At 52.2% G+C, this 23,561-nt stretch overlaps 1 protein-coding gene across 1 annotated transcript; it reads left to right on the top strand.

Moving 5' to 3' along the window:
- The first annotated feature begins 6,831 nt into the window (after positions 1-6,831).
- Positions 6,832-21,945, top strand: NCF1 (neutrophil cytosolic factor 1). Its single transcript, NM_174119.5, is given in 12 exon segments — positions 6,832-6,921; positions 11,423-11,503; positions 14,284-14,359; positions 14,511-14,676; positions 15,681-15,736; positions 16,810-16,859; positions 16,862-16,931; positions 17,692-17,799; positions 18,682-18,799; positions 20,420-20,527; positions 21,065-21,207; positions 21,420-21,945. Coding segments are annotated over 12 exon segments (1,176 nt in total). The 5' UTR covers positions 6,832-6,849; the 3' UTR covers positions 21,548-21,945.
- The last annotated feature ends 1,616 nt before the right edge of the window (positions 21,946-23,561 follow it).

Below are 23,561 nucleotides of genomic sequence, written 5' to 3'. Positions count from 1 at the left end.
ACTTGAGAGAAGAGGTAGACCAAGAATCCAGCCATGGCCACAATCTTACCTCTGAGATTGCAGCGTGGACTGGGCTCCGGTGTGCCCGGCATGGACTGCAGAGTGCCCAGTGTGCCCAGGACAGAGCTGTCTACTACAGCAGGCAGCCAGTCCTACTTGGAAGTAGGTCATCTCTCTGAGCATGCTTCCAGCAACATTTCTACCGTTTGTTTTTTTTTTTTTCCTCCCCACCAGGGACCAAAACGGTCCATTGGAAAGGAAGATTGAGAGACCAGACCTTCCAGTGTCCAGACCTCAAGCCCCATTCTGAATAAGCTCAAGCTGTGGTTGGTTTAACCATTAGTGAACCGTAATTGTCACACACCACAGCGCACCTCTGGACACCTTCCTTCCTAAGTGGAAGAAGCCAAGTGTGTGTATTTTGAAAGAAGTGTTCTCCACGGATGCCTGTTTCCCTGTGATACAGACAAGGGGACAGGGTGTGGGGAACTGAGGTGACCTCTGGCCCCTTGTTCTGCTTGGGTCCCGGTTCTGCCCAGCCCTGAGTCCAGTTGGATGAGCACAGGTGGGGCTGTGCAGGTCTAACCAGACACCCCCATGGAGCTGCTCTCCAGCCCCTGCAGTTTGGGTTCTTTTACTCCCGCGTGTATTGAGGGGTGGCTAACTTCACCTCGTGACTGCCAGCTTTGGCTGAAAGGGCAGATAATGAAAGCAGGTTGTTGAAGTCCCAAGTCCCTCAGGTTATGGTGGCCGGTTGACACATCAGGGGGTAAGCCTGGCTGCTGCAGCGCCCTGGCTTCAAATCCCTGTGAACTGAGTGAAAAACAGCAGAGCTGCTTGTCTTCCCAGCTCCGAACTCCGATCAAAGATTTTGCGTGTCAGCTCCCTCCTGCCCCATCCCACCCTTCAACCCCGCTTCCCTTGTGGTTTTATTTTGAGGAAGTTGTCAGGAAAGGTAACACTGAAAACATGCTATGATACAACACCCGTTATGTGTAACAGTGTTTCCTGCCAGGTTTCTCAAGCCAGAGTAGGTGGCTGGTGGGCCTTCTGTAGCATTGGCTTCCCGCAAGATCTCAGGTGCCTGCTGATGCCCATTGTTCCTCACCTGGAAAGCGATTGTGATCCTTACTGAAGACCATGTGCTGGTCAGTGCCTGGGGGGACCGAGTGAGAACTGTCCCCACTCAACCCCAACCAGAGGCAGCAAGAGAGACAGCCACCTCCAAGGCTCTAGGGAAGATTTCAGATAAATCCCAAAAGAATCTATAGATTTGCATCATCTGTGATTTAGACAAACTGTCCTCTCCTTTATAACGACCAGTCTAGAACCTCAAGGAAAAATCCGTAATGAAAGTCAGCAGGTGCAGGTTTGCAGAAAGGCTATGTCAGAGCAGGCACCCACCCTGTGGCGCAGGTCAAAAAGCCATAGCAAGCGTTGGCCAGCAAGAGAGGAGCTTTCCATCGAGGGGAGTGGCTTCGCTGCCCCCGGTGCCTGATGCAAGCCGGGCCACCGCCAGACACCCTTGTAAGCAGACCCGCTGTCTGCAGGAGACCAGCACCTCACCCCGGGCCTGTGTGTCTGCACTGCCCCGTACCCCCTCAGATGGGGCAGAGGTGCGAGTCCGTGGCCAAGGCCTGGACTGATGCCATGCTCCCAGCTGCCTTCACACAGTCTCTGGGCGGAGTCGGGGAGACAATGGCAACCCCTCCTGATTTAGGAGGTGGGATTTTTCTCATTACTGAAATTAGCTTCAAGTTCAGAAGAGCTCACCGCAAACCCCCCTGTGGCGGTAGCACGCAGCTGGATTTAGCCTTGATGGTCGAAGAGCTTCAAATGACTGGCCACATGACGCATCTGGCCCCAGTGAGGAAGTGGGGTGGGAGCAGGCAGGGCGCAGGCAGGCCCCAGGGCTCCCGGCTCTGGAGCAGGACCAGATGGTAGTGAAGTGAGTGAAAGTCGCTCCGTCGTGTCTCACTCCTTGTGACCCTGTAGACTGCAGCCCGCCAGGCTCCTCCACCCATGGAATTCTCAAGCCTGGAATTCTGGCCATGGGTAAGCCGTTCCCTCCACCAGTGGATCTTCCCAACCCAGAGATTGAACCCATGTCTCCTGCATTGCAGGGGGATTCTTTACCATCCGAGCCACCAGGGAAGACCTGGCTTTGGAGTGGGACCAGATGGTAGAGTCCCTTTGATTTTGGCTAAGCACCCACTTGGTATCAGGACGTCCGCCAGACGCTACAGTACAGAAGGGACATCCCCGGCCCCACCCCTGGAACTCAGGCTCCTGTCTACCATCCTCCCCAACCTGGCCTGGGAAAGCCCCCACAGCCCTGGGCGTAGCCAAGGCTGAGCTCTCCTAGGGCTAGACTGGGGGCTGCCCCACACGCAGCCACCCAGCTCACCGGTGACAGCTCCAGCAGAGAACACAGGCCGCCTGCCCTGGGTCTGAGCCCGGCACCGTTTGCCCCAGCAGCCTGCAGTGCCGGCTCTCATTCACCGGACATTTCCCTCATTCCAGGCCCAGCTTAAACAGCAAGAAACTGCCTTGGACCTCCCTAAATATTCTACAGTAGGTACAGATGAAAAAAAGGCTTGGAGCTTGCCAAGGGCACCCAAACCTGTATGCATAGGTCAGTGTGGGTTGGGCTCCAGGCCACTGTGCCCACAGCCAGCAGTTGGTGTGTGCATGGCCTCCTGCAGACCAAAGGCTCAGGCTGAGTCTTGTGGTGTCTGGGGTGCTCACTCCTGTGTCCCTAGGCCAAGGACCGTGTCATCAGGCCCAGGGGAGAAGGAATTCGCAGGATGTGTGGACCAGCTGTGTCCTAGCTCCACTGCCGAGTACAGGCTCCTGGCTCTCTTCCGATGAGGCCACAAGGCCCACCCCAACCCAGCCAGAGCCCGCCCCTGGTCTGATCTGCTGAGAAAGGAAGACTCGAGGTCCCTTGGGAACGGGTGGTTAGTGGCGTGCATATCCACGTTGAGGCACCTGCTTGCCCTTCAAAGCCTCTACCCCATGCAGCCACCCTCAAGGCCAGGGAAGCCCGCCCTTCAAAGCCTCTACCCCATGCAGCCACCCTCAAGGCCAGGGAAGCCCTCAACCAGCACCTCCGGGACTCCTCCTGCACCTCCTGGCGCCAGGTGAGACCTGGGCCTGTGGGCTGACCCGGGAGGCCTTCGTCACAGGCCTGGCAGGAGTCTTAACTTGGCCTCTGAAAACTGTCGCGTGGTAAGGGCTGCTGTGCTCGCATCTTGGGAAGCCCAACAGGAGACCCCAGAGGGCACTGCCTGGGCCTCAGGCTCTCAGGCTAAACCCGTGCCCGTGGCCCAGCCTTGGGGATTTCCTGGTTGAGGACTGCCCAGCCCCGTCCATCCGGGGAAGGCAGCATCCGGAGCGAGGCCAAGGTCTTTGGGCCAGACCTGGAAGCCCTGCCTCCCCTCCCGTCAGGCCTGTCGTGAGAACCTCCCTCTTCAGGGAGGTCGAAGTCTGGCTCCTCCCTCGTGAACCACCCAATATCATTCATTCATTCACAGGACCGATGGTTAAGAGCGTGGGTCCAGACTGCCTAGGTTCAAGACCCAGCCTTTTGCTCTGCAGAGGTGACAGCCCGTTTAACCTCTCTGCACCTGTCTTCCCATCTATCAAGTGGGGGAATCACAGTGTCTTCCCAAAAGTCTCACTGTGCAGATGAGATGAGAGGAGATCATAAATGTAAGGCACTCCTAACCCCGGCTAAGTCCTTTGTTCGCCCTTGATGGGAAGTGGGTGGGGGAGATTCTAGGGACTCTGGTATTATTATTTTTTTTTACGTACCTATCAATAATCACTTAATTTTTTTAACTTAAAAAAACTTTTATATCGGAGGGAGTATAGCTGGTTAACATTAATGTTGTGATAGTTTCAGGTGGACAGCAGAGGGCTTCAGCCATACATACACAAGTATCCGTTCTCCCCTAGACTCCCCTCCCATCCACGCTGAGGAGAGTTTCCTGTGCTCTCCAGTAGGTCCTTGTTGATTATCCATTCTAAATATAGCCGTGTGTACGTGTCCATCCCAAACTCACTAACTATCTATCCGTTCTGGGGATTCTTTGCGCTCTGGTATTCTAATGCCTGGGGGATGTATAACAAGATCTGCTGCATCAGTTCAGTTCAGTCACTCAGTCGTGTCCGACTCTCTGCAACCCCATGAATCTGCATAATGCTAGCTAAAATCTTGTTTAGTTCAATTTCATTTTTTTCTGCAGTGTTCTATAATATCACAATTTGAAAGTTCTAAAATATTTGTTTGTATCCCCCCCAAAAAAACCAAACTTTTATTAATGATGTCTAATTTTGCTCATTTTGTATGTTTTATCTTTTTTTTCTTTCTAGTTTTGCTCATTTTAAAAAAATTAATCATTTGGTCCCTTGTTTCACCCATGCATTAAAATAAATCCTATCTTATCCTGACAGCCTGCTTAGGGAAGTCCTACAAGGTAAACATGAGTTCTTAGCACTTCATACTTTGGTCCCCTCCTCTCTGCCCCGGGTATGGTGAGGCACAAGGCGAGGTTCAGGGTTTGGGGAGACCGCAGAAGGGAAGTGGAGAGGTGGCAGCTGACGGCTCAGGCCGCTGGGTCGTGCCTGGTGTCTGCAGGACAGGGCAGTCTGGCTGGGCGGTTATGCAAGAGTGGAAAGACTTCTGAGAAGAAAGGAAGTCAGTGGCGGGCCATGACCTGGACTGGCGCCCGGGAGGGGGTACCGCTTGCAGCCAGCCCCCCTGCCACTTCCTTTGCCCTTCCCAGGTGAGCAGCATTGAGAGTCTGACCTCGGTGCGGGGACCGCAAGGCAGCACCACGTGAGACGGGGAAGACCAGAGACAAGCTGAGCATCCCTCAGGGAGGGGGCATTTAGTGAATGATTAAAGGACCATCACTCAGCTGTAAGCCAAGTCCCATGTGCTGTGGGTTTAAGGGAGGACTGCCATTATCATGGGACCCCACTCAGTCTATTCTTGCTTCCAACTTTCTGTTGCGGTAAAAGGCACCCACAGAGAAGGGCTGTGCACGAAACTCTACATGCCTAGGGCCGGGCTAATTTTAGGAAGTGAGCGCACTTGTGGAACTGGCGTCCTTATCAACAGAGCGAATCGCTTGCCGCCTCTGGCTCAACTCCGCTCACTGCCGGCCCCCGCCCCTGCCCCTGGAGGTCACCCTGGCTTCCAACCCCACTGACTGGCCTGGGCAGGTTTGGAGCTTGGGGTCAATGGCATCCTGCAGGAGGGGCATTTTGTCCGCTTCTCAATCCCCACATTGTGCCTGGAAGGTTCACCTGTATTGTGTGGGACAGTTCTTTCCCATCGCTGAGCCGTGCACCCTTCTGTGCAGGAAGATCCCAGCTGTGTAAGTGGAAATGACCAGAGCAAGGACTGGCAAGACTGGTCACACCCAGGGCTGGTGACCTCGGGGTGACGGGGGAGCAGCAGTGTCTAGAGGGGACCTGCCGAGCAACTCTTCCATAGCAGAGGAAAGAAATGGACCCCAAGCTTCCAAGATAACACCCCCTGCCAAACGTCAAGCCTTGTCCCTGGTGTTCCCAGGGGACCCGTGGCTCTCAGAGTGCTCCTGGCGCCGATGGCCTTGGCCACCATCTCTCCCTCTTGGAATCTGAGAGTCTGGGCCACAAAGTGACCTGCCCACCTGAACCTGCAGTCAAATTTCCGGGGTCTAAGGCCACTTGCTCTGTGACCTTGAACCAGCCCTATAACCTCTGAGCTCCCGGAACCCCGTGTCTCCCTGGCCAAGCACCGCAGGCTTTGGCATCATCAACTCAATGGGCATGAGTTTGAGCAAATCCTGAGAGGCGGTGAAGGACAAGGAAGCCTGGCGTGCTGCCGTCCATGGGGTCCCAAAGAGTCGGACACGACTGAGCGACTGAACAACAGCCCATCCTCTCCCAGCAAGCTGCTCCTCCCTCACCCCTGCATCCCATATCCCCTTCTCCCCATTCTCAGCAGAGATGGGGTCCCTTTCACCAGGATTTGAACTCGGGTCTTAGTCTGCCCACCCTCCACGGTTCTGTCACACTCACTCAGGGTGGGCACGGGAGGCTTGCACACACTCCCCTGGAGTGTGCTCATAACTCCATGAGCAATGCAGTTACTATTTGAATACTTGCAGAAGGCCCACTGCATGCCAGGCACCAGCTCTGGGGCACTGGGGCCAGAGCCCATGTCAAAACAGGCCAGAGCCTTCTCTCACGGGCTCACAATCTGTTCGGGAAAGACATTATAAAAATAAAATAAAACAGTGGTCAGTGCTCTGGAAAAAAAAAAAAAAAGGAAAGAGGAGTAGGGGCCCATGAAGTGTTGTTATTTTATGTGAGGTTGTCAAGGAAGACCTCTCGGAGGAGGTGCCCTTTCTCAGAGAAGAAACCTGCAGACAGTGAGGGTGGGAGTTACATTTCTGTGGAGATGGGCCAGGTGGAACGGGCGTGCACAGGCCCTGAGGTGTGAGTGCTGGGGGAGTTCCCAGAGCAGATAAGCCAACGTGGCTGGCGCAGAGGAGCCAGGAAGAGAGAGCCAGGAGTCGGGCACCCCACCTAGAGGCCATGGGGAGGACAGGGGCCAGAGTGTCCCTGCACACCTGTGTGCATGTGGCCGCCCACGTCCCACCACGGGGGCCCCAGGAATCCCAGAAAACGAAAGAAGAAGCGGAGCCCTCTCTGCACGCTCCCTGCACCCTCTTGCCACCTCCTCCACCCCGCCACCCTCCCTCCGCAACAGAGGCGACTTCCTCTTTCCAGCCAATTTAAGTCCCAACCCCTGAGCACCCTGGAGGAGAGGGTGCCGTGTGCAGCCGAGCCATGGGGGACCACTTCATCCGCCACATTGCCCTCCTGGGCTTCGAGAAGCGCTTCGTCCCCAGCCAGCACTACGTGAGTACCTGCCGGCTGGGAGCGCCAGGCGCGGGGACAGGCCTGGGGGTGGGTGGGGGGCGCATGTGCGGGTCCCCGCACAGCCCGGGGAGAGGGTGCAGGGTCGTGGCCGAGGCTCCGGGTCCCCGGGCCTCAGGCTGCCCATCCGGGGCCGCAGTCCATGTGAGCCCTTCAGATGATGCCCTCCCGCCCCCGCCCCACTCCCTGCTCTCCCCGCTGGCACGTGTCTCTGCCAGCCCCTCCGGGAGGGGTTCCTGGGAGGGCGCACTGGTGGTGATCAGTTGCATCAGAGTTGGGGCCCCTCCTGTAGGGTAGCACCACCACAGGGACTGGAAGAATCCCCCTTCCTGCCCCCGGGGATCTGGGGAAGTGTTGGCTCAGACCCGGCCACCCCATCCATCATGGGGTCTCCAAACCCAGCAGAAGACCAGAGAGGCATCCACCTTATAAACTGGCACGTGGGCTGCATTCAGAGTATATGCGGAGACCTTTCGTCTTTTTTTACCTTTTAATGTTGAAATAATTTCAGATTTACAGAAATGTTGTCCCCGGAAAATGCCAATTACTCCAATATTGCTTCATCCGCATTTTCTGTGTGTCTCTCTCTCTGTTCCTTTGTCCCTCCCTCCCTTTCCCTCTGAATACATATATTCTGAATCGTTTGACAGTTATTTGGAGACATTGTGCTTCTTTACCCCCTAAATATTACAAGTGTGTATTTCTTAAAACCAAGAAGTCTCTCTTACATAACCAAAGGTGTCGAAATGAGGAAATTAACCTTGATAAAACACTGTCATCCGTCCCTCAGACTGGATTAGGATTTCAGCAATCGTCCTACTTGTCCCTCGGCAGGGACGTTTTTTTCAGGCCCAGGATCCAATCCAGGTTATCCTATGTATCCGAGTTGCCACATCTCTTTGGTGTTCTCTAACCCGGATCGGTCTTAATCAGTCTTTGTTCTTTTCAATTTTGACTTTTTGAAGAGATGGGACCAGTTATTTTGTAGAACGCCCCTCAATTTCCGTGTTTCTGATACTTCTTAGGGACTTTCCAATGGCTCAGCGAGTAAAGAATCCTCCTGCAATGCGGGAGACACAGGTTTGATACTTCCTTAGATCCCAGTGGCTTCCCTGACAGCTCAGATGGTCAAGAATCTGCCTGCAATGCAAGAGACCCTGGTTCGAATCCTGGGTTGGGAAGATCTGCTGGAGAAGGAACAGGCTACCCATTCCAGTCTTCTTGAGCTTCCTGTGTGGCTCAGCTGGTAAAGAATCCACCAGCAATACAGGAGACCTGGGTTTGATCTCTGGCTTAGGAAGATCCCCTGGAGAAGGGAAAGGCTGCCTACTCCAGGATTCTGTCCTGGAGAATTCCATGGACTGTATAGTCCCTGGGGTTGTGAAGAGTCAGACATGGTTGAGCGACTTTCACTTTTCGCTTTAGATCACAATAATTCAAGGACACCCGGGAAGTGACTCTCTGTTCTTCTCTTTGATCCCATCAGCTGACAGGTGATTTTTATTTATTCCTATATTAGTGATGTTTGATCACTAAATCCCAAGTGTGTCTTCCAAGTTTCTCTGCTGTAAAGCTACTGTTTCCCCCTTTGTAATTCATAACTGGGTTTCCCTGGTGGCTCAGTGGTAAAGAATCCACCTGCCAATGCAGGAGATGAGGGCTTCATCCCTGGGTCTGGAAGAGATCCCCTGGAGAAGGAAATGGCAACCCACCCCAGTATTCTTGCCTGGAGAATTCCATGGACAGAGGAGCCCGGTGGGCTGTAGTCATTGAGGTCGCAGGAGAGTTGAACAAGACTTAGTGACTACAACAGGCAACAAAATTAATAACGAACCCGTGGGGGAGGTTACGGAAAGCTATGTGAGTATCCTGTGCCTTACAGAAACTGGATGACTCTTGCTTGCATCAAATGACTATCATGATTGCCAAATAATGATTTTTAAACTCTATGGTCCTTCTGCATGCATTAGTTAACATTTTCCTTTAAGTGTCTTCCCTTCTTCCTTGTTTATGTCCAGATGGATCCATGGATTCAGTGGGTCAGAGTCCATTACCATCATTACTTACTTTGATGCTCAGAATGTTCCAGATTTGGTGACTGGGAGCTCCTTCGGGTTGGCTTCTGTGCTCTTTTGGGATATATCATGTCATTCTTTGAGCACCTTTTTTTTTTGGAGAGGGCACCAGAATTCATTCTTATGGCACAAGGTGGTCCAGCTTACCCTGGACTCTTTCAGCCCTAGGCCTGGACTCAACTATTTCAGTGAAGAACCCTGGTTCTTTAGTGAGAGTGATATTAGAACACGAAATCTGGAAGCTAGGTGTGCTCCTTGCCACTGAGGTGTCATGGCTCGTGACTGCCTTTTCAGTGGACAGACTGGGGGAAATGGCCATGTCGTCTTGTTCTTGCCTCTCACCATTTTATATCTGTAGCTCCTTCCTCTCACTGTGGGAACAGTGGGTTCCAAGATTAGTGTATCACTCCTCTGCTCAGTTCTAAAGTAAACATAAATTTGTTTCAGAGTAACTACACCCACATGGCTGTCAACAATAAACCTACTACTAACCTATTAAGTCACTACACCCACACCACTATTAACAATAAACCTCCTAACCTAATCAGTCTCAGTTAAGTTTTCTCTGCAGTTGTTTTTGTCCTTTTGGACTGAGAACAGTGCCAGCGCTGTAACTAAAAGCTACTTGGAGTCTTTTCCATTAAAAAAAATTTAGATTATTACCCATTTTATATACTGTTAAGTTCATTTGGTTTTGTTTGTTTTCCACTTTAAAGTTAAAAAACCCTTGTTGGTTTAACTTTATTTGTAAATACGTAAAATATTAGCAAGTTCACCCATTTAAAGTGCACTGTGATTTTTGGTATGTTATAAGCTGTTCGACTCTCACAACTATCTAACTTTTTAGAGTATTTAATCTTCCCCAGTGGTAGCTATTCTTTTGATTCCCCAATATTTTATTCTGAGAAACTTTAAATATGGAGAGAAATTGAAAAGATTTCACAGCAGAACAAAACCAAAAAATCTAACCAGTCATATGCTCACTGTCTAGATTCTTCCATTAACGTTACCTGTAGCACGTGTTTTATGATGCAAACCATCCATCAACCCATCAATCTATCCTATTTTTGATGCACTTCAAGGCAAATCACAAATATCAGTACACTTTGCCCTGAATATTTCAGCATGCATATCACAGCCAGAGTTAAGCATTTGCTTATAGTTTTTTCTCTTTTGATGTAAAATTTGTGTAGAATGAAACCCACAAATCTTAGAGATACATTTACTGAGTTTTGACGCTGAGAGTCCCTACAGAACCCAAACTCTCATCGAAATGTTGACCGTGACCTTCACTCCGCCTCATGTCCCAGTCATTCCTTCCCAGCCCCTAGAAGCAACTATTTGAGGTATCTTTTTCCACATTGAATTAGTTGAGGTCACTCTAGAATCTCACAGACATGGAACGGTATGTAGCCTTTCATGCCCGACTTCTTGCATTCAGCACAGTGCTTTTAAGATTCATCCACATGGTTGCAAATATCAGTTATCTGTTCTTTTGTGTGGCTGAGTGGTGTTCTCTAAACTGTTTTTACAGGCTTATTTTTCCATATTGAGTGTTTGTTTTTTGTTTTATATAATGGCTTTTTTTGGATATTGGAGAACGAAATGGCAACCCACTCCAGTATTCTCGCCTGAAATCTCCCATGGACACAGGAGCCTGGCGGGCTACAATCCATGGGGTCACAAGAGTCGTACGCGACTTAGAGACTAAACCACCACAGTTCTTATGCCATATGATAAACTCATGTGAATTGCACAATTCAGTGGTTTTCAGCACATTCACAGAGTTGCACAATCATGACTACAATCTGTTTTTTTCATCACCCCAAAGAAATCCTATCTCCAGTCAAGCCTCAGCCCCTCTACCCCAACCCCGCCCAGCCACTGGCAACCACAAATCTACTTTCTGTTTCAATAAATCTGTCTCTTCTGGACATCTCTTTCTTTCCTTTTCTTTTTTATTTTGTGGCTGCGCCCTTGGCTTGTGGGATCTCATTTCCCTGACCTAGGACTGAACCCGGGCCGTCAACAGTAAAAGTGCAGAGTCCCAGCCTCTGGATCCCCAGGGAACTCCCTGGACACTTCATATAAATCCAGCCACACAACATCTTACTGTGTTGTGCTGTGTTTTGCTATCTGAGCCCAGCCCTTTCTGTATCTTACCTCCTGTTAATTCTCAGAGCAGCCCGAGCGGCGAGGTCCTACTTTACCTCTAGTTTATGGAGAGGAGTCTGAGTTAATCTGAGAGTTAATTTGCCCTGGGGTCCGTGAACTTGGTGCTCTTTCTACGGCCCAGGTTACCCCGAATAGCGCTCTCCCTCCCACCCCCAGCCCTGCGGGTTTCCACCGTGGGCGGGGGCTGCCCAGATGCGTGCTTGAACAAGGTCCCTGCTCCTGCCGCCCCCCAGGTCTACATGTTCCTGGTGAAATGGCAGGACCTGTCTGAGAAGGTGGTCTATCGGCGCTTCACCGAGATCTACGAATTCCACGTGAGTGCCCTGTGTGTGTGGGGTGGGGGTAAGGGGCGACACCACGCAGCCCCAGCTCTGCCTTCGAGGACGGAAACTCGGAAACCCCCTCCCCTCCCAGCCCACACTTAAGGGGGCATTTTTTTTAATTGAGGTATAGTTGACTCACACTGTTGTCGGCCTTACATTTTTTTAATTTAAAGAAAACACTTAAGGTAGTTTTTATTGTGAAAATACACGTGACACACACTTACCATTTTACCTGCTTTACGTGTACAAGCCAGTGGCCTGAAGCGTGTTCGCTGTCACGCTACCATCACCACCTTCCACTTCTAAACATTCTCATCTTCCCAAACCAAGACTGCATCCACAGCGCACGAACTCAAGGGGGCTGCCTCAAGGGTCCCCCTGCTCGCTCTGTCCCCGCAGGGGGCAGCCTGGCGGGTGTCACCACCGCGGGGTCAGCCCGGGCGCTCGCTCTTTCACCCACGGTCCCTGGCCTGACGAAGACCCTGGTGGACCGGAAGGAGGGTGGATAATCCTGACACCCGTGGAACCTGGTCTCCTTGCTTTGTGGGTGCCTGTTATCACCAGGGTTTACATGGGAGAATCCCCCAGAGTTCCCATCACCAGAGGCTGTTTGGACAAAACTGGGGGGAGCTTATCGGGGGTCACGGTGTGTGGAGCTTGGCTGCTGGGTCCTGGTCTAAGACAGGTCAGATGAATGGAGGGGCCACAAAAGCACTTCTCTTATTTGAATTATTTAAAGTGAAATGCAGATAAATGCGAAGAAAAACTATATCCAGCCTTGTACACCAGCACCTGGAATCACAGCTGATGTCACTGGGCTGTTTGCACAAGGCTTTTAGATAAAGGAGATGGGGTGGCTCAAGAGGGAGGGGATATATATATATATATATATATATATATATATATATATATTTAAATATATACATACAATTCTGGGCTTTTCTGGCAGGTCAGCTGGTAAAGAATCCACCTGCAATGCAGGAGACCCCGGTTCAATTCCTGGGTTGGGAAGATCCCCCGGAGAAGGGATAGGCTACTCACTCCACTATTCTTGGGCTTCCCTGGTGGCTTAGTCAGTAAAGAATCTGCCTGCAATACAGGAGACTGGGGTTCAATCCCTGGGTTGGGAAGATCCCCTGGTGAAGGAAATGGCAACCCACTCCAGTAGTCCTGTCTGGAGAATCCCCAGGGACAGAGGAGGCTGGAAGGCTGCAGTTCATGGGGTCGCAAAGAGTCGGACCTGACTGAGCGACTAAGCACAGCACAGTTCATATGTAATTATGACTGATTCGTGTTGTTGTGCAGCAGAAACCTACTCAATATTGTAAAGCAATTCTCCTCCAATTAAAAGTACAAAAGCAGTGGAAGCCTCCCTTCATCTCATAGCCCATACTAGCTCCTACCCTACGTGGCCACACACACACACACACACACACACACACAGAGCCCAGGAACAGCACACAGCAGCGTGGAGCGTGCACTTTCTGAGGTGTGAGTAAATGCCATCAGCGTGCCTTTCGCCTGTTTCTCCATCTTATCACTGTCACTAGCTTACAATTTTGAGACCAGTCCATGATGATACATCGTGCGGCTTCATCTCACCTATTTAAATTGTTCTATTGTAGGATTAGCAACTCCCCCTTGCTTTTTTTTTTTAACTTTTTGGCCATGCCACGTGGCACGCAGGATCTTAGTTCCCTGTTGGGGGATTCAACCCATGTTCCTGGTAGTGGTAGCATGGAGTCTTGGCCACTGGACTGCCATTGAAGTCCCAGGATAAGCCCCTTTTATTACCCGGCGGACTCATTCATTCATCCAACCACTATTTATTGAGCACCTACCAAGTGCCAGGCACATTCTTCTTGATCAGTAGGCAATGCTGCTGAAAGCTATAAGAAACAGGTGCAAATCCTTGTAAACCTTATGTTCCAGTGAAGTCAGGATAACAGACAAACAAACAAACAAAATAAGTAATTTCTACAGTGTGTTAGATGGTCCTTAGAAGGAGCATAACAGAGCAGGGAGGGGAGGTGGGAAGGATGGGAGGAGGGGCAATTGTCAGGAAGGAGGCCTTGTGAGGGGGAGATAGCTGAGCAAGGACTTGAAGAAGGAGAAAGAGGGAGAGAGTGAGAGAATGAGCTATTGGGGGATGGGGGGGGGAAGAATGGGGATAACACATGCAAAGGCCCCGGGGCAGGAGTGGACCTGGAGCTTCCAAGGGTGGCTGGGGCAGAGGGAACAGGGGCAGAGTGGTGGCAGAAGTTTGAGCAAGGCAGGCAGAGCCAGGTCACCAGCACCGCGGAAATAACACAGCTTTTGTTTCCATTCTGAGTGAGTTGAGAGGCAGGGAGGTTCTGAGGGAGGGAGGGAGGGAGGGAGGAGAGGAGAGACAGGATACAACCTGGGTTTTAAGAGGATGCCTTTGGATGGTGGATTGAGGACAGACCAGGAGAGAGGGGGCAGTGACCTAAGACGGTTGTAATAATCAAACCAGGCGGAAGCGGGCACAGTGAGAAGGATCAGATTCTGAACAGATTTGGGGAGCAGAGCCGAAAGGATTGGCTGGTGGGTTGCTGTGAGGCAGGAGAGAAAGAAGAACCCAGGATGCCACCAGAAGCTTCTTTCTTGTTGTTCAGTCGCTGAGTTCCGTCCGACTCTTTGGACTGCAGCTTCTAGCCCCAGCGATTGGAAAGTATTTAGGTCGTGTCCAATTCTGTGCCTTTACAATGCTCTAATAAAACAGATTCTTCCGTGTCTGCTTTTCTGTCTAGAAAATCTTAAAGGAGATGTTTCCTATTGAGGCGGGGGACATCAACCCAGAGAATAGGATCATCCCGCACCTGCCAGGTGAGGAGTGGGGCTGAGTCAGCTGGGTGGGCTCCCCTGCCCCAGATCCCCTCATCTGCCCTCTGACTGTCCCCTCCACTCCCACCGTCTCCGGACTTGACCTTGCAAGTATGCTCACTGGTCCTCTGGTGTCCTTCCCTGGTCCTGCCAGCCCCGCGGTGGTATGATGGGCAGCGGGTGGCCGAGAGCCGCCAGGGCACTCTTACCGAGTACTGCAGCACGCTCATGAGCCTGCCTGTCAAGATCTCCCGCTGCCCGCACCTCCTCAACTTCTTCAAGGTGCGCCCCGACGACCTCAAGCTCCCCACAGACAGCCAGTGAGTGGTGGGAGAGGGAAGGGGTGGTTGGCTCAACTTGGAGAGGGCAGGGCTTTCCCCATGTTACACAGGAAGAGCCTGAGGATCAGAGAGGGCAAGCAACTTGCCCAAAGTCACACAGTGAGAAAGCGAAGGAGGACGTCCCCAGCATCCCTGCCAGGTTTCTACCTGCACCCCTCTGAGCCTCAGGATGCTGGGGGTGGGGTGGAGGAGGCACTCCAGGCTGGGGGTCCTAGGTCCTCAGTCCTTGTCCTGGGTCTGCCTGGCTATGGGACCTGGAGCCTTCTGAAAGCAGCTTCCCCAACCGTGACCCAGTGGTGAGGGCCAAATGCAGTAGTGGGTGCCCGGGAGAGTGCTTATAAACTGGGAAGTAAGGAGCCCCCGAGAGGATATGGGGCTCAGTGGCCTCTGTTCATTCCTGAGTGTGTCTCAGGCCCCTCCTCTGCTTTGCCACCTCATTCTCTGCCTGCCCTCGCCCTAGGGGTCTCCTGGACACAGGGCCCTGCATGGACGGCATCAGAGAAGCTGAGTGAGATCTCAGGGGAATGTGCTGCAGAATGTCCCTCTCTCTGTCCCTCACTGGTACTGAGTGCTAGGGGATGCCTGGAGGACAGGGTTTGCCATAGACAGACAGCAGCGCTCCAGCTAGTGCTTATGCACCCCTGAACACAACCCTGGTCCCAGGCAGGGCAGCTCCCCTCAGCCCCTGCAGGACAGGGTGCCCACCCCTGTTGGCTTCTCTCTCGAGGCTCCAGCAGGAGGGAGCTGGCCTACAAGCCTTCTCCTTTGGGTCTGCAGGAAGCTGGGCAACCCCCTCAGGCTCTGAGCAGCTCCTTCTTTCTTCAAAGCCCCTTCCTCCCAGTCCAGCCTCTACCTTCTTTCTGCAGTGGCCCCCATTTCTCACGTCCCTTTTGGGAACTGTCTTGGGAAGTTCTTCTGTAGGTCTGTCCTGAGCATCCCAGGGGGAAGCCCAGTGGTCTAACCCAGACTGTTCTCTGCTGCAGGGTGAAAAAGCCAGAGACATACCTGATGCCCAAAGATGGCAAGAACAACGCTGCGGGTAAGAGGCTGGGGGCAGCCCAGTGTGGCCACCCTCAGGGACTGTTGACACGATCAGGGACCCTGAGCTTGGGGTATGCAGGGAAAAGAGCAGGAGGTGAGAACAGCTGTGAAGGATCTTGGCGGCTGCACTAAAGAGTTGGGGTCCTGGGACTTCCCTGGTGTCTGGTGGCTAAGACTCTGCACTTCCAATGCAGGGAGTGTGGGTTCGAACCCTGGTTGGGGCACTAAGATCCCACGTGCTGTGGGGCATGGCTAAAAAGTTAAAAAAAAAAAAAAAAAAAAAAAGTTGGAGTTTTGGGAGCTCGCCTCTGTGGCTGCAGCGCCAAGCACAGACCCTGGCTTCCGACAGCCAGGGAATGTTCTGGCTGAATGAATGATCAGATTTGGGGGCAAAAGTGGCTTTTAGTGGCCCCAATACACTCAGATTCTACAGTACTGGGGATTAGCACTTCAATATACGAATTTCGTGGCAGGGGTGGATACAAGTCAGTGCTTAAAAGGCAGCTGCAGCATCATCTGGGGGCTGGTTAGAAATACAGACCCTCAGGTCCTACCCGAGACCTATGGAATCAGTGCTTGTCTTTCAGCCAGATCCCTGGGTGATTTGTTTGCACATTAAAGGTTTTTAAAAAATATGTATTTATTTGGCAGCACAGTAGAGGCATGCAAACCCTTAGCTGCAGCATGTGGGATCTAGTGCCCTGATCAGGGATCAAACCCAGGGACCCAGTGTTGAGAGCATTGAGTCTTAGCCACTGGACCAGGAGGGAAGTCCCTGTGCACATTAATGTTGAGAAAGGCTGCTTGCAAACCTCATCAAATGAGAGAGAGCGTGTGTAAAGCCTGCGGCCAGTGTCTGGCACACAGAAGGTGCTGAATAGGTGCAGGGCTGCGAAGCCTAGCTTGTCTCCGCTGCTTTCCAGTACACAGGGCGTGACCACCCCCGGCCTGTCTGGAGCTGGGTGGGGACAGGACATAAGTTCCTGTCCTGGTGATCCACGCAGGGCCCGCAGGGGAGAGCCGGGAGGAGGCGCCCACCGTGTCCACTCACCCTGCCCTCCCTCTGCCCAGACATCACGGGCCCCATCATCCTGCAGACGTACCGCGCCATCGCTGACTACGAAAGGGCTCGAGTTCCCAAATGGCTCTGGCCACGGGCGACGTGGTGGACGTCGTGGAGAAGAACGAGAGCGGTCAGCCTTCTCACCCTGCCTAGACCTCCCTCCCTTGGTGCCCGGGCCCCCGGCCACAAGCCCCCACCAAGGCTCTGCCCCCCGCAGAGAGCAGCCCTGGGCCTCCTCCCCGCCTGGCCCACAGAGGGGCTCCGGCTCCTTCAGGGGCCCTGACTGTCCTCCCCACACTGGGCGGAGCGGGGGTAGCTGGTGGGACAGGGGGGGCATCACCTTCTCTCTGAGAGTGCGCCCCCTGGCGGCTCTGGGGATCTGCACACATTCGGGGCCGTGACGGAGCATCTCTGCGGGATACAGCCGGGTGGGCAGGCGAACTTCTCATCACACCTATGAAGTGGATTCTGAGCTGTAGTTCTGTGGTCCTCTCTGTACCGGTGTGTGTAATTTTGGCATGGAATGTGGTGAAGGTGACAGGCTTCCCAGGTGGCGCAGTGGTAAAGAATCTGCCTGCCAATGCAGGAGATGCAAGAGATGCGGGTTCAATCCCTGGGTCGGGAAGATCCCCTGGAGTAGGAATTGGCAACCCGCTCCAGTATCCTTGCCTGGAATATTCCATGGGCAGAGGAGCCTGGCAGGCTACAGTCCAGGGGGTCGCAAAGGGTTGGACACCACTGAGCGACTGAACACACACACACACAATCAGTCTGAATGCGAGAATTGGATGTCTGTCTGCGTCTGACTGTCCTCACCCCTCCCCACCCGGTGATGGCTGAGGGAGGCTCCCAGACCCGCCCAGACTTACTGCCCCATATCCCTGGCACAGGCTGGTGGTTCTGCCAAATGAAGACAAAGCGTGGCTGGGTCCCAGCGTCCTACTTGGAGCCTCTGGACAGTCCTGATGAAGCCGAGGACCCAGAACCCAACTATGCAGGTACCTGTTGCCCTCCCCAGCTGCAGGGGTGGGAGGAGGGGCAGGAGGGGCTCAGGAATATTGAGGAGCCAGAGTGACTGCTTTGGGGTCAGACATGACTGAGGGCTTGGGCAGAGACGGAGGCAGGGCTGACACCCCAGAGTCTAGGTTGGGGTAGGAGGTGGTGCCTTTGGTCAGGCCGGGGGAACCAGGAGGTAGAATAGAGGAGAGAGGGTGATGAGGTCAATCTGGGACACGTGGTGGCTGCCAGCCTGGGGCCGGGTCCAGTGGGAAGCGGTACCATGAGCTAACCTGAGGCTCAGGAAGGCGGGCTGCCTGGAGGTGGTGGTATCGTGGCTGACTAGAATGGGAAAATGGGCAGCCTCTGGGTTGGAGGGGGCCCATGTGGGGTTTGATTTAAAAAGTTTTGGTTGCCCATATCTTCAAATATTAATAGAAAGAGTTTACAATTTTATGTGGATTTGTGGCTTCTCTTTAAAAACTGTGTATACAAGTTTTGTGTGTATGCAAGACGTGTATACAGGGCTGGCAGCCCCACATGTGAACAGTGGGCTGGAATGATGGCTCAAGTGCCACTGGACGAGTATTCTTCCTCCCCACTTCCTGACTGGCCACTCCTTGTGTGTAGGTGGCTGGCCAGGTCTCTGGGGTCATGGGAGCTCCTAGCCTCTGGTGTGGATTGTGGTGGATGGGAGTGGGCGAGCTCCCCTGAATAGAGCAGGCAGAGGACAGAAGTCCAGGGTGCCCCCAGGAGGAGTGGGGAGAACTGGAGGAGATGGTGTCCTGAGCTCCAGCTGGAGGAAGCCCCAGGCCCAAAGAGGAGGGGAAGGGCGGGGAGCCATGTGCTGGGTGGACCTTCTCACTATGCCCCTCCCCCTCCAGGTGAGCCCTACATCACCATCAAAGCCTACACTGCTGTACTGGAGGATGAGATATCCTTGGAGGAGGGTGAAGCCATTGAGGTCATTCATAAGCTCCTGGATGGCTGGTGGGTCATCAGGTAGGAGAGTCGTGCCCTCCCTCTCACCCCCACTGCACCTGTCCTGAGAGTCAGCCTGGCCCAAGGCTGGACCTGTGTGGGCTCATTGCTGACCTGACTGTGTGACTCTGGGTAGGCCACGCCACTGTCTCTCTCTGGGCTGTTTCCATTTTGGAAGCAGACTGCTTCCACCCCAGCCTGCTTGTATCGCGGGGTTCGTTCTTGTCTGAGTGGGCACTTCTTTCCTTTGTGACTTGGGGTCATGTCCCCTGACCAGTCCATCTATTCATTCTCCAGCAACACAATTAATTGTATTAATTAACATTTTTTTAAAAACACAATACTATTTTATAAAGATTTATTACTTACTTACTTTTGGCTGCTCTTTGTTGCTGCATGCAGGCTTTCTCTAGCTGCGGTAAGCCAGGGCTACTCTTGGTTGTGGTGTATGGGCTTCTCCTTGCGGTGGCTTCTTGTTGCAGAGCACGGGTTCCAGGTGCTCAGGCATTAGTAGTGCTTTAGTGGCGGATCAGGGATAGAACCCGTGTCCCTTGCATTGGCAAGTAGATTCTTAACCACTAGACCACCAGAAGAAGTCCCTGAATGAATTATTATATTTGACAGCTGCTGGAGCAGACCCTGTAATCCCTTTTCCTCTTAAGTCCTTCATTGTAATTTTCATCTGTTCATTCCTTCAAATGAATGTAAGAATACTAGTTTTTCCTGATGCTGGGGAAAGCAGAGTCCTGGGGTCTTAAACATGATTGCCAAGCCTGGAGTCACAGCGCCCATCTATGACCCCCATGGGCTTGTGGCCACAACACCCCCCATTGGTGTGGCCCTCCACTGAAGACTTTGAGATAGGATTTCTCCAACTTTTATTTATTTTTATTGGTGAAAGTTGTTTTACAATGTTGTGTTAGTTTCTGCTGCACAGCAAAGTGAATTAGTTTTTAAACTCAAATTCAGTGAACCCCCATCATGCAATCCTGAGACAATATTTGTGATTTTCCCACCAGCCAAGAAGAATGAGTTTTACTGAGTGAAGTCTGTAGCATGCAAAGGCTACTGTTTGTTTGTTTGTTTTTTTTACTCTCAAACATAGTAGTAGGAATGGGAAGAAAAATCTTCTCAACAAATGGTGCTGGAACAACTGGATATCCCTGGGAGGAGTGGTGGGAAATGAACCTTGACCCTGCCTCACACCATACACCTTTATTTGGGATGGATCGCAGGTTTTACCAAGCACAAAACCCCGAACTAAGAAGCTTTTGGAAGAAAGCATAAGGGAACTTGTCGACTTGGAAGTGGGCAAAGATTTCCTAGGACACAGGAGACCATCACCTTATATAAGAGAAAAAACTGACAAATACAAGATTGCAGAGGTTTCCTAGCAAACACCTGTTCTGGGAGAGCTGGATCTGCTAATTTGCTTCTCTTCTCAGCGTCACAACTAGGAAGGCCTGTGTCACACCCATGAGGAAACTGAGGCACACAGGTGCAGGGGCTGGTGTTGGCTGCTGTGTTTGCAACCTCTCAGTTGCCTTGACCCCAGATGACCCTAAGGGACCCTTGACCCCATGTCTGAGGCTCCACCCCCCGCCACGACTGCCCAGACCTCAGGGGCTGCCTCTGTTACAGGAAAGAAGACGTCACAGGTTACTTTCCATCCATGTACCTGCAGAAGGCAGGGCAGGACGTAGCCCAGGCCAAAAGCCAGATCAAGAGCCGGGGGGCGCCACCCCGCAGGTGAGCAAGGGTCCCGGGGCAGGGGGGTAGGCTGGGCGGGGCTGAGGAGGGTGCACTGCGGCTTCCCTCTGTGGGTCCAGGCCCTAGGTTGACAGTGCTAGGGCGAGGGAGACGGGGCGCCAGCCCTCTCCCTGAGCGAAGGCTGGAGTGCCCTCCCACACTGTGGGGCCGGCACAAGGGCAGCAGGGAAGCAGGGGTGTGAGATCAAGTGGGGGCACCGATGCCCACCGTCCTTGGGACGGCTCCTGAGGGTTGGGGCAGGCTGGAGAGCTTCCAGCGGAGGGAGTAGGCTGAAGGCGGGCGGGGAAAGGCGGGTGAGAAATGGGCCTGGGCGCTGAGTCAGGGCAGGGGGTCCGTGTCGCGGAGGGGCAGTGGCCTTCATGCCAATCGGGGCTGGGCAGGACTCCCTCCACCGGCTGCTCTTCCTCGGCCTAGTCGTTGGACCCCAGGGTTGGCCATGAGAGTCCCCTCGGGTAGGGCTGCGGCAAGGGTGCGTACGCGGGCCGCTAACCAAAGTCCCCCTCCTGCTGGATCCAGGTCGTCCATCCGCAATGCTCACAGCATCCACCAGCGGTCACGGAAGCGCCTCAGCCAGGACACCTATCGGCGCAACAGCGTCCGTTTTATGCAGCAGCGCCGCCACCAGCGGCCGGAGCCACAGCGCTCCAGGAGCGCCCTGAGTGAGTGCGGGCCGGGGGCTGGGGGCCGGGCGGGGCGGTGGAGGCGGGGCCTGGGGCGGGATCGGGCGATGGAGGCGGAGCTGTGTGATGGAGGCGGGGTCTGGGGAGGGGCCGGGCGGTGGAGGCGGGGCCATGAGGGTGGGGCCCGAAAAGTGAAGCGAGGCGGGGCCGAGCAGGCGGGGCGGGCCTCACCTGGTGCTGTCCATCCGCAGGGGAGCAGCAGCAACCCAAGACCGAGCGCCCCAAGCCGCAGCCGGCCGTGCCCCCCAGGCCCAGCGCAGACCTCATCCTGCACCGCTGCAGCGAGAGCACCAAGCGGAAGCTGGCCTCTGCCGTCTGAGGCCGCCTCCATTTGATGCTCTCCTCACCCCCAGCCCCTAAACCTGTACATACGTGTATAGAGCCTGAGGTTAGCACCCCCTGGCCCCGCCCCACCCAGCTGTTCGATACCCTTAATAAACGTTGCTTGGAGGGAACTGATGCTTTGAAAAGTTGCGCCGCGGGCAACACCCTTGATATTTCTAGACTTAGGACTGGAGGCTGTGAGCTCTGTTGGGGAAGTTGCAAGAACTGAGGTCCGGCTGCATACTTTTCTGGCCTTGGCCAAGACCAAGTTTGCACAAGGCCAAGTGCAAGAGGAAGCGCTAGCCTGGACAGACCGCCTGCTTGAACTTTGGCCTCACTGCAGAAGAGTCCTGAAGAAGAATGGACACAGTGCATAGCTGGGGTGGGGCGGGGTGGTGGGGGTGGGGGTCAGGGCTGTAGTTGACCTTGTGTGTACACTTTGAATGCCAAAAAAACCTGTAATTTAGGTTTAGGGAGACACACATTAGATGTAAAGATATACCATAAACTGAAAGGGAAGAAATGGAAAAAGACATTCATGCAAATAGACACTTAAAAGATGGCTGGAGTAGCTATACTTAGAGAAAATAGGCTTTGTAACAAAGACTGTAATAAGAGACAAAGGCATTCCATAACAATGAAGGGGTCAATCCAATAAGAGGACATAACATTTGTAAATATTTATGCACCCAACATAGGAGCACTAACATATACAAAGCAAATATTAACAGAGCTAAAGGGTGTTCTCTGGTGGCTCAGACGGTAAAGTGTCTGCCTACAATGCAGGAGACCCAGGTTCAATCCCTGGGTCGGGAAGATCTCCTGGAGAAGGAAATGGTAACCCACTCCAGTATTCTTCCCTGGAAAATCCCAGGGACCAAGAAGCCTGGTGGGCTACAGGCCATGGGTCGCAAAGAGTCTAACACGACTGAGGGACTTCAATTTTCATCTTCACTTTCCACTTTCACTTTCAAAGGGAGAAACAGACAACAATACAATAAAAGGAAGGGACTTTAATACTCTGTTTACATTAATGGACAGGTCATCTGCCCAGAAAATCAGTAAATGTTTTCCAAGATAAATCATATATTGGACTGTAAAACAAATTTTAACAAATATAAGAGGACTGAAGTCATATTAAACATTTTTTTCAGTCATGGTGGTATGAAACTAGAAATTAATTACATGAAGAAAACTGGAGGACTCACAAATGTGGAGATTAAACAAGTTACAAATGACCAATGAGTCAAAGAAAAAAATCAAAAGAGAAACAAAAACACCTTGCGAGAAATGAAAACGGAAGTGAAACATACCAAAATTTATGAAATGCAGTAAAAGCAGTTCTGAGAGGGAAGTTCTTAGCAATAAATGCTTACCTCAAGAAACAAGAAAAGTCTCAAACAACCTAACTGTACACCCCAAGGAACTAGAAGTAAAAAGAACAAATGAAGCCCAAAGTTAGTAGAAAGAAGGAAGAAACAAAAATTAGAGCACAAATAAATGAAATAAAGACAGAAAAGACAATAGAAAAGATCAATGAAACTAAGAACTGGTTCTTAGAAAATATAAACAAAATTGACAAACTTCTAGCTAGATTCAGCAAGAGAAAAAGACAGAGGACTCAAATCAGAAATAAAAGAGGAGATATTACAGCTGATACCACAGAATATAAAGGATCAGAAGGGGCTACTACGGACAATTATATGCCAAACTAGATGGAATGGATAAACTGGAAGAAGAAATGGATAAATGGCTAGAAACATACAATCTACAAAGCTTGAATCATGATGAAATAGAAAATCTCAAATGAAACAGACCAATTGCTAGCAAGAAGATTAGGAGTTTGAATCAGCAAAACAAACAAAAAATCTCTCAACAAACAAAAGTCCAGGACCAGATGGCTTCACTGGTGAATTCTACCAAACATTCAAAGAACAGTTACTATAAGATCAATCTTTATCAAACTCTTCCAAAAAATTAGTGAGAGGGGAACTCTTTCAAATGTATTT

The sequence above is a fragment of the Bos taurus genome, chromosome 25 (genome assembly GCF_002263795.3).
Source record: "Bos taurus isolate L1 Dominette 01449 registration number 42190680 breed Hereford chromosome 25, ARS-UCD2.0, whole genome shotgun sequence".
In the NCBI taxonomy this organism is placed as follows: domain Eukaryota; kingdom Metazoa; phylum Chordata; class Mammalia; order Artiodactyla; family Bovidae; genus Bos; species Bos taurus.
The sequence above is the reverse complement of the archived record's forward strand: the minus strand, read 5'-3'. Positions and strand labels throughout refer to the sequence as shown.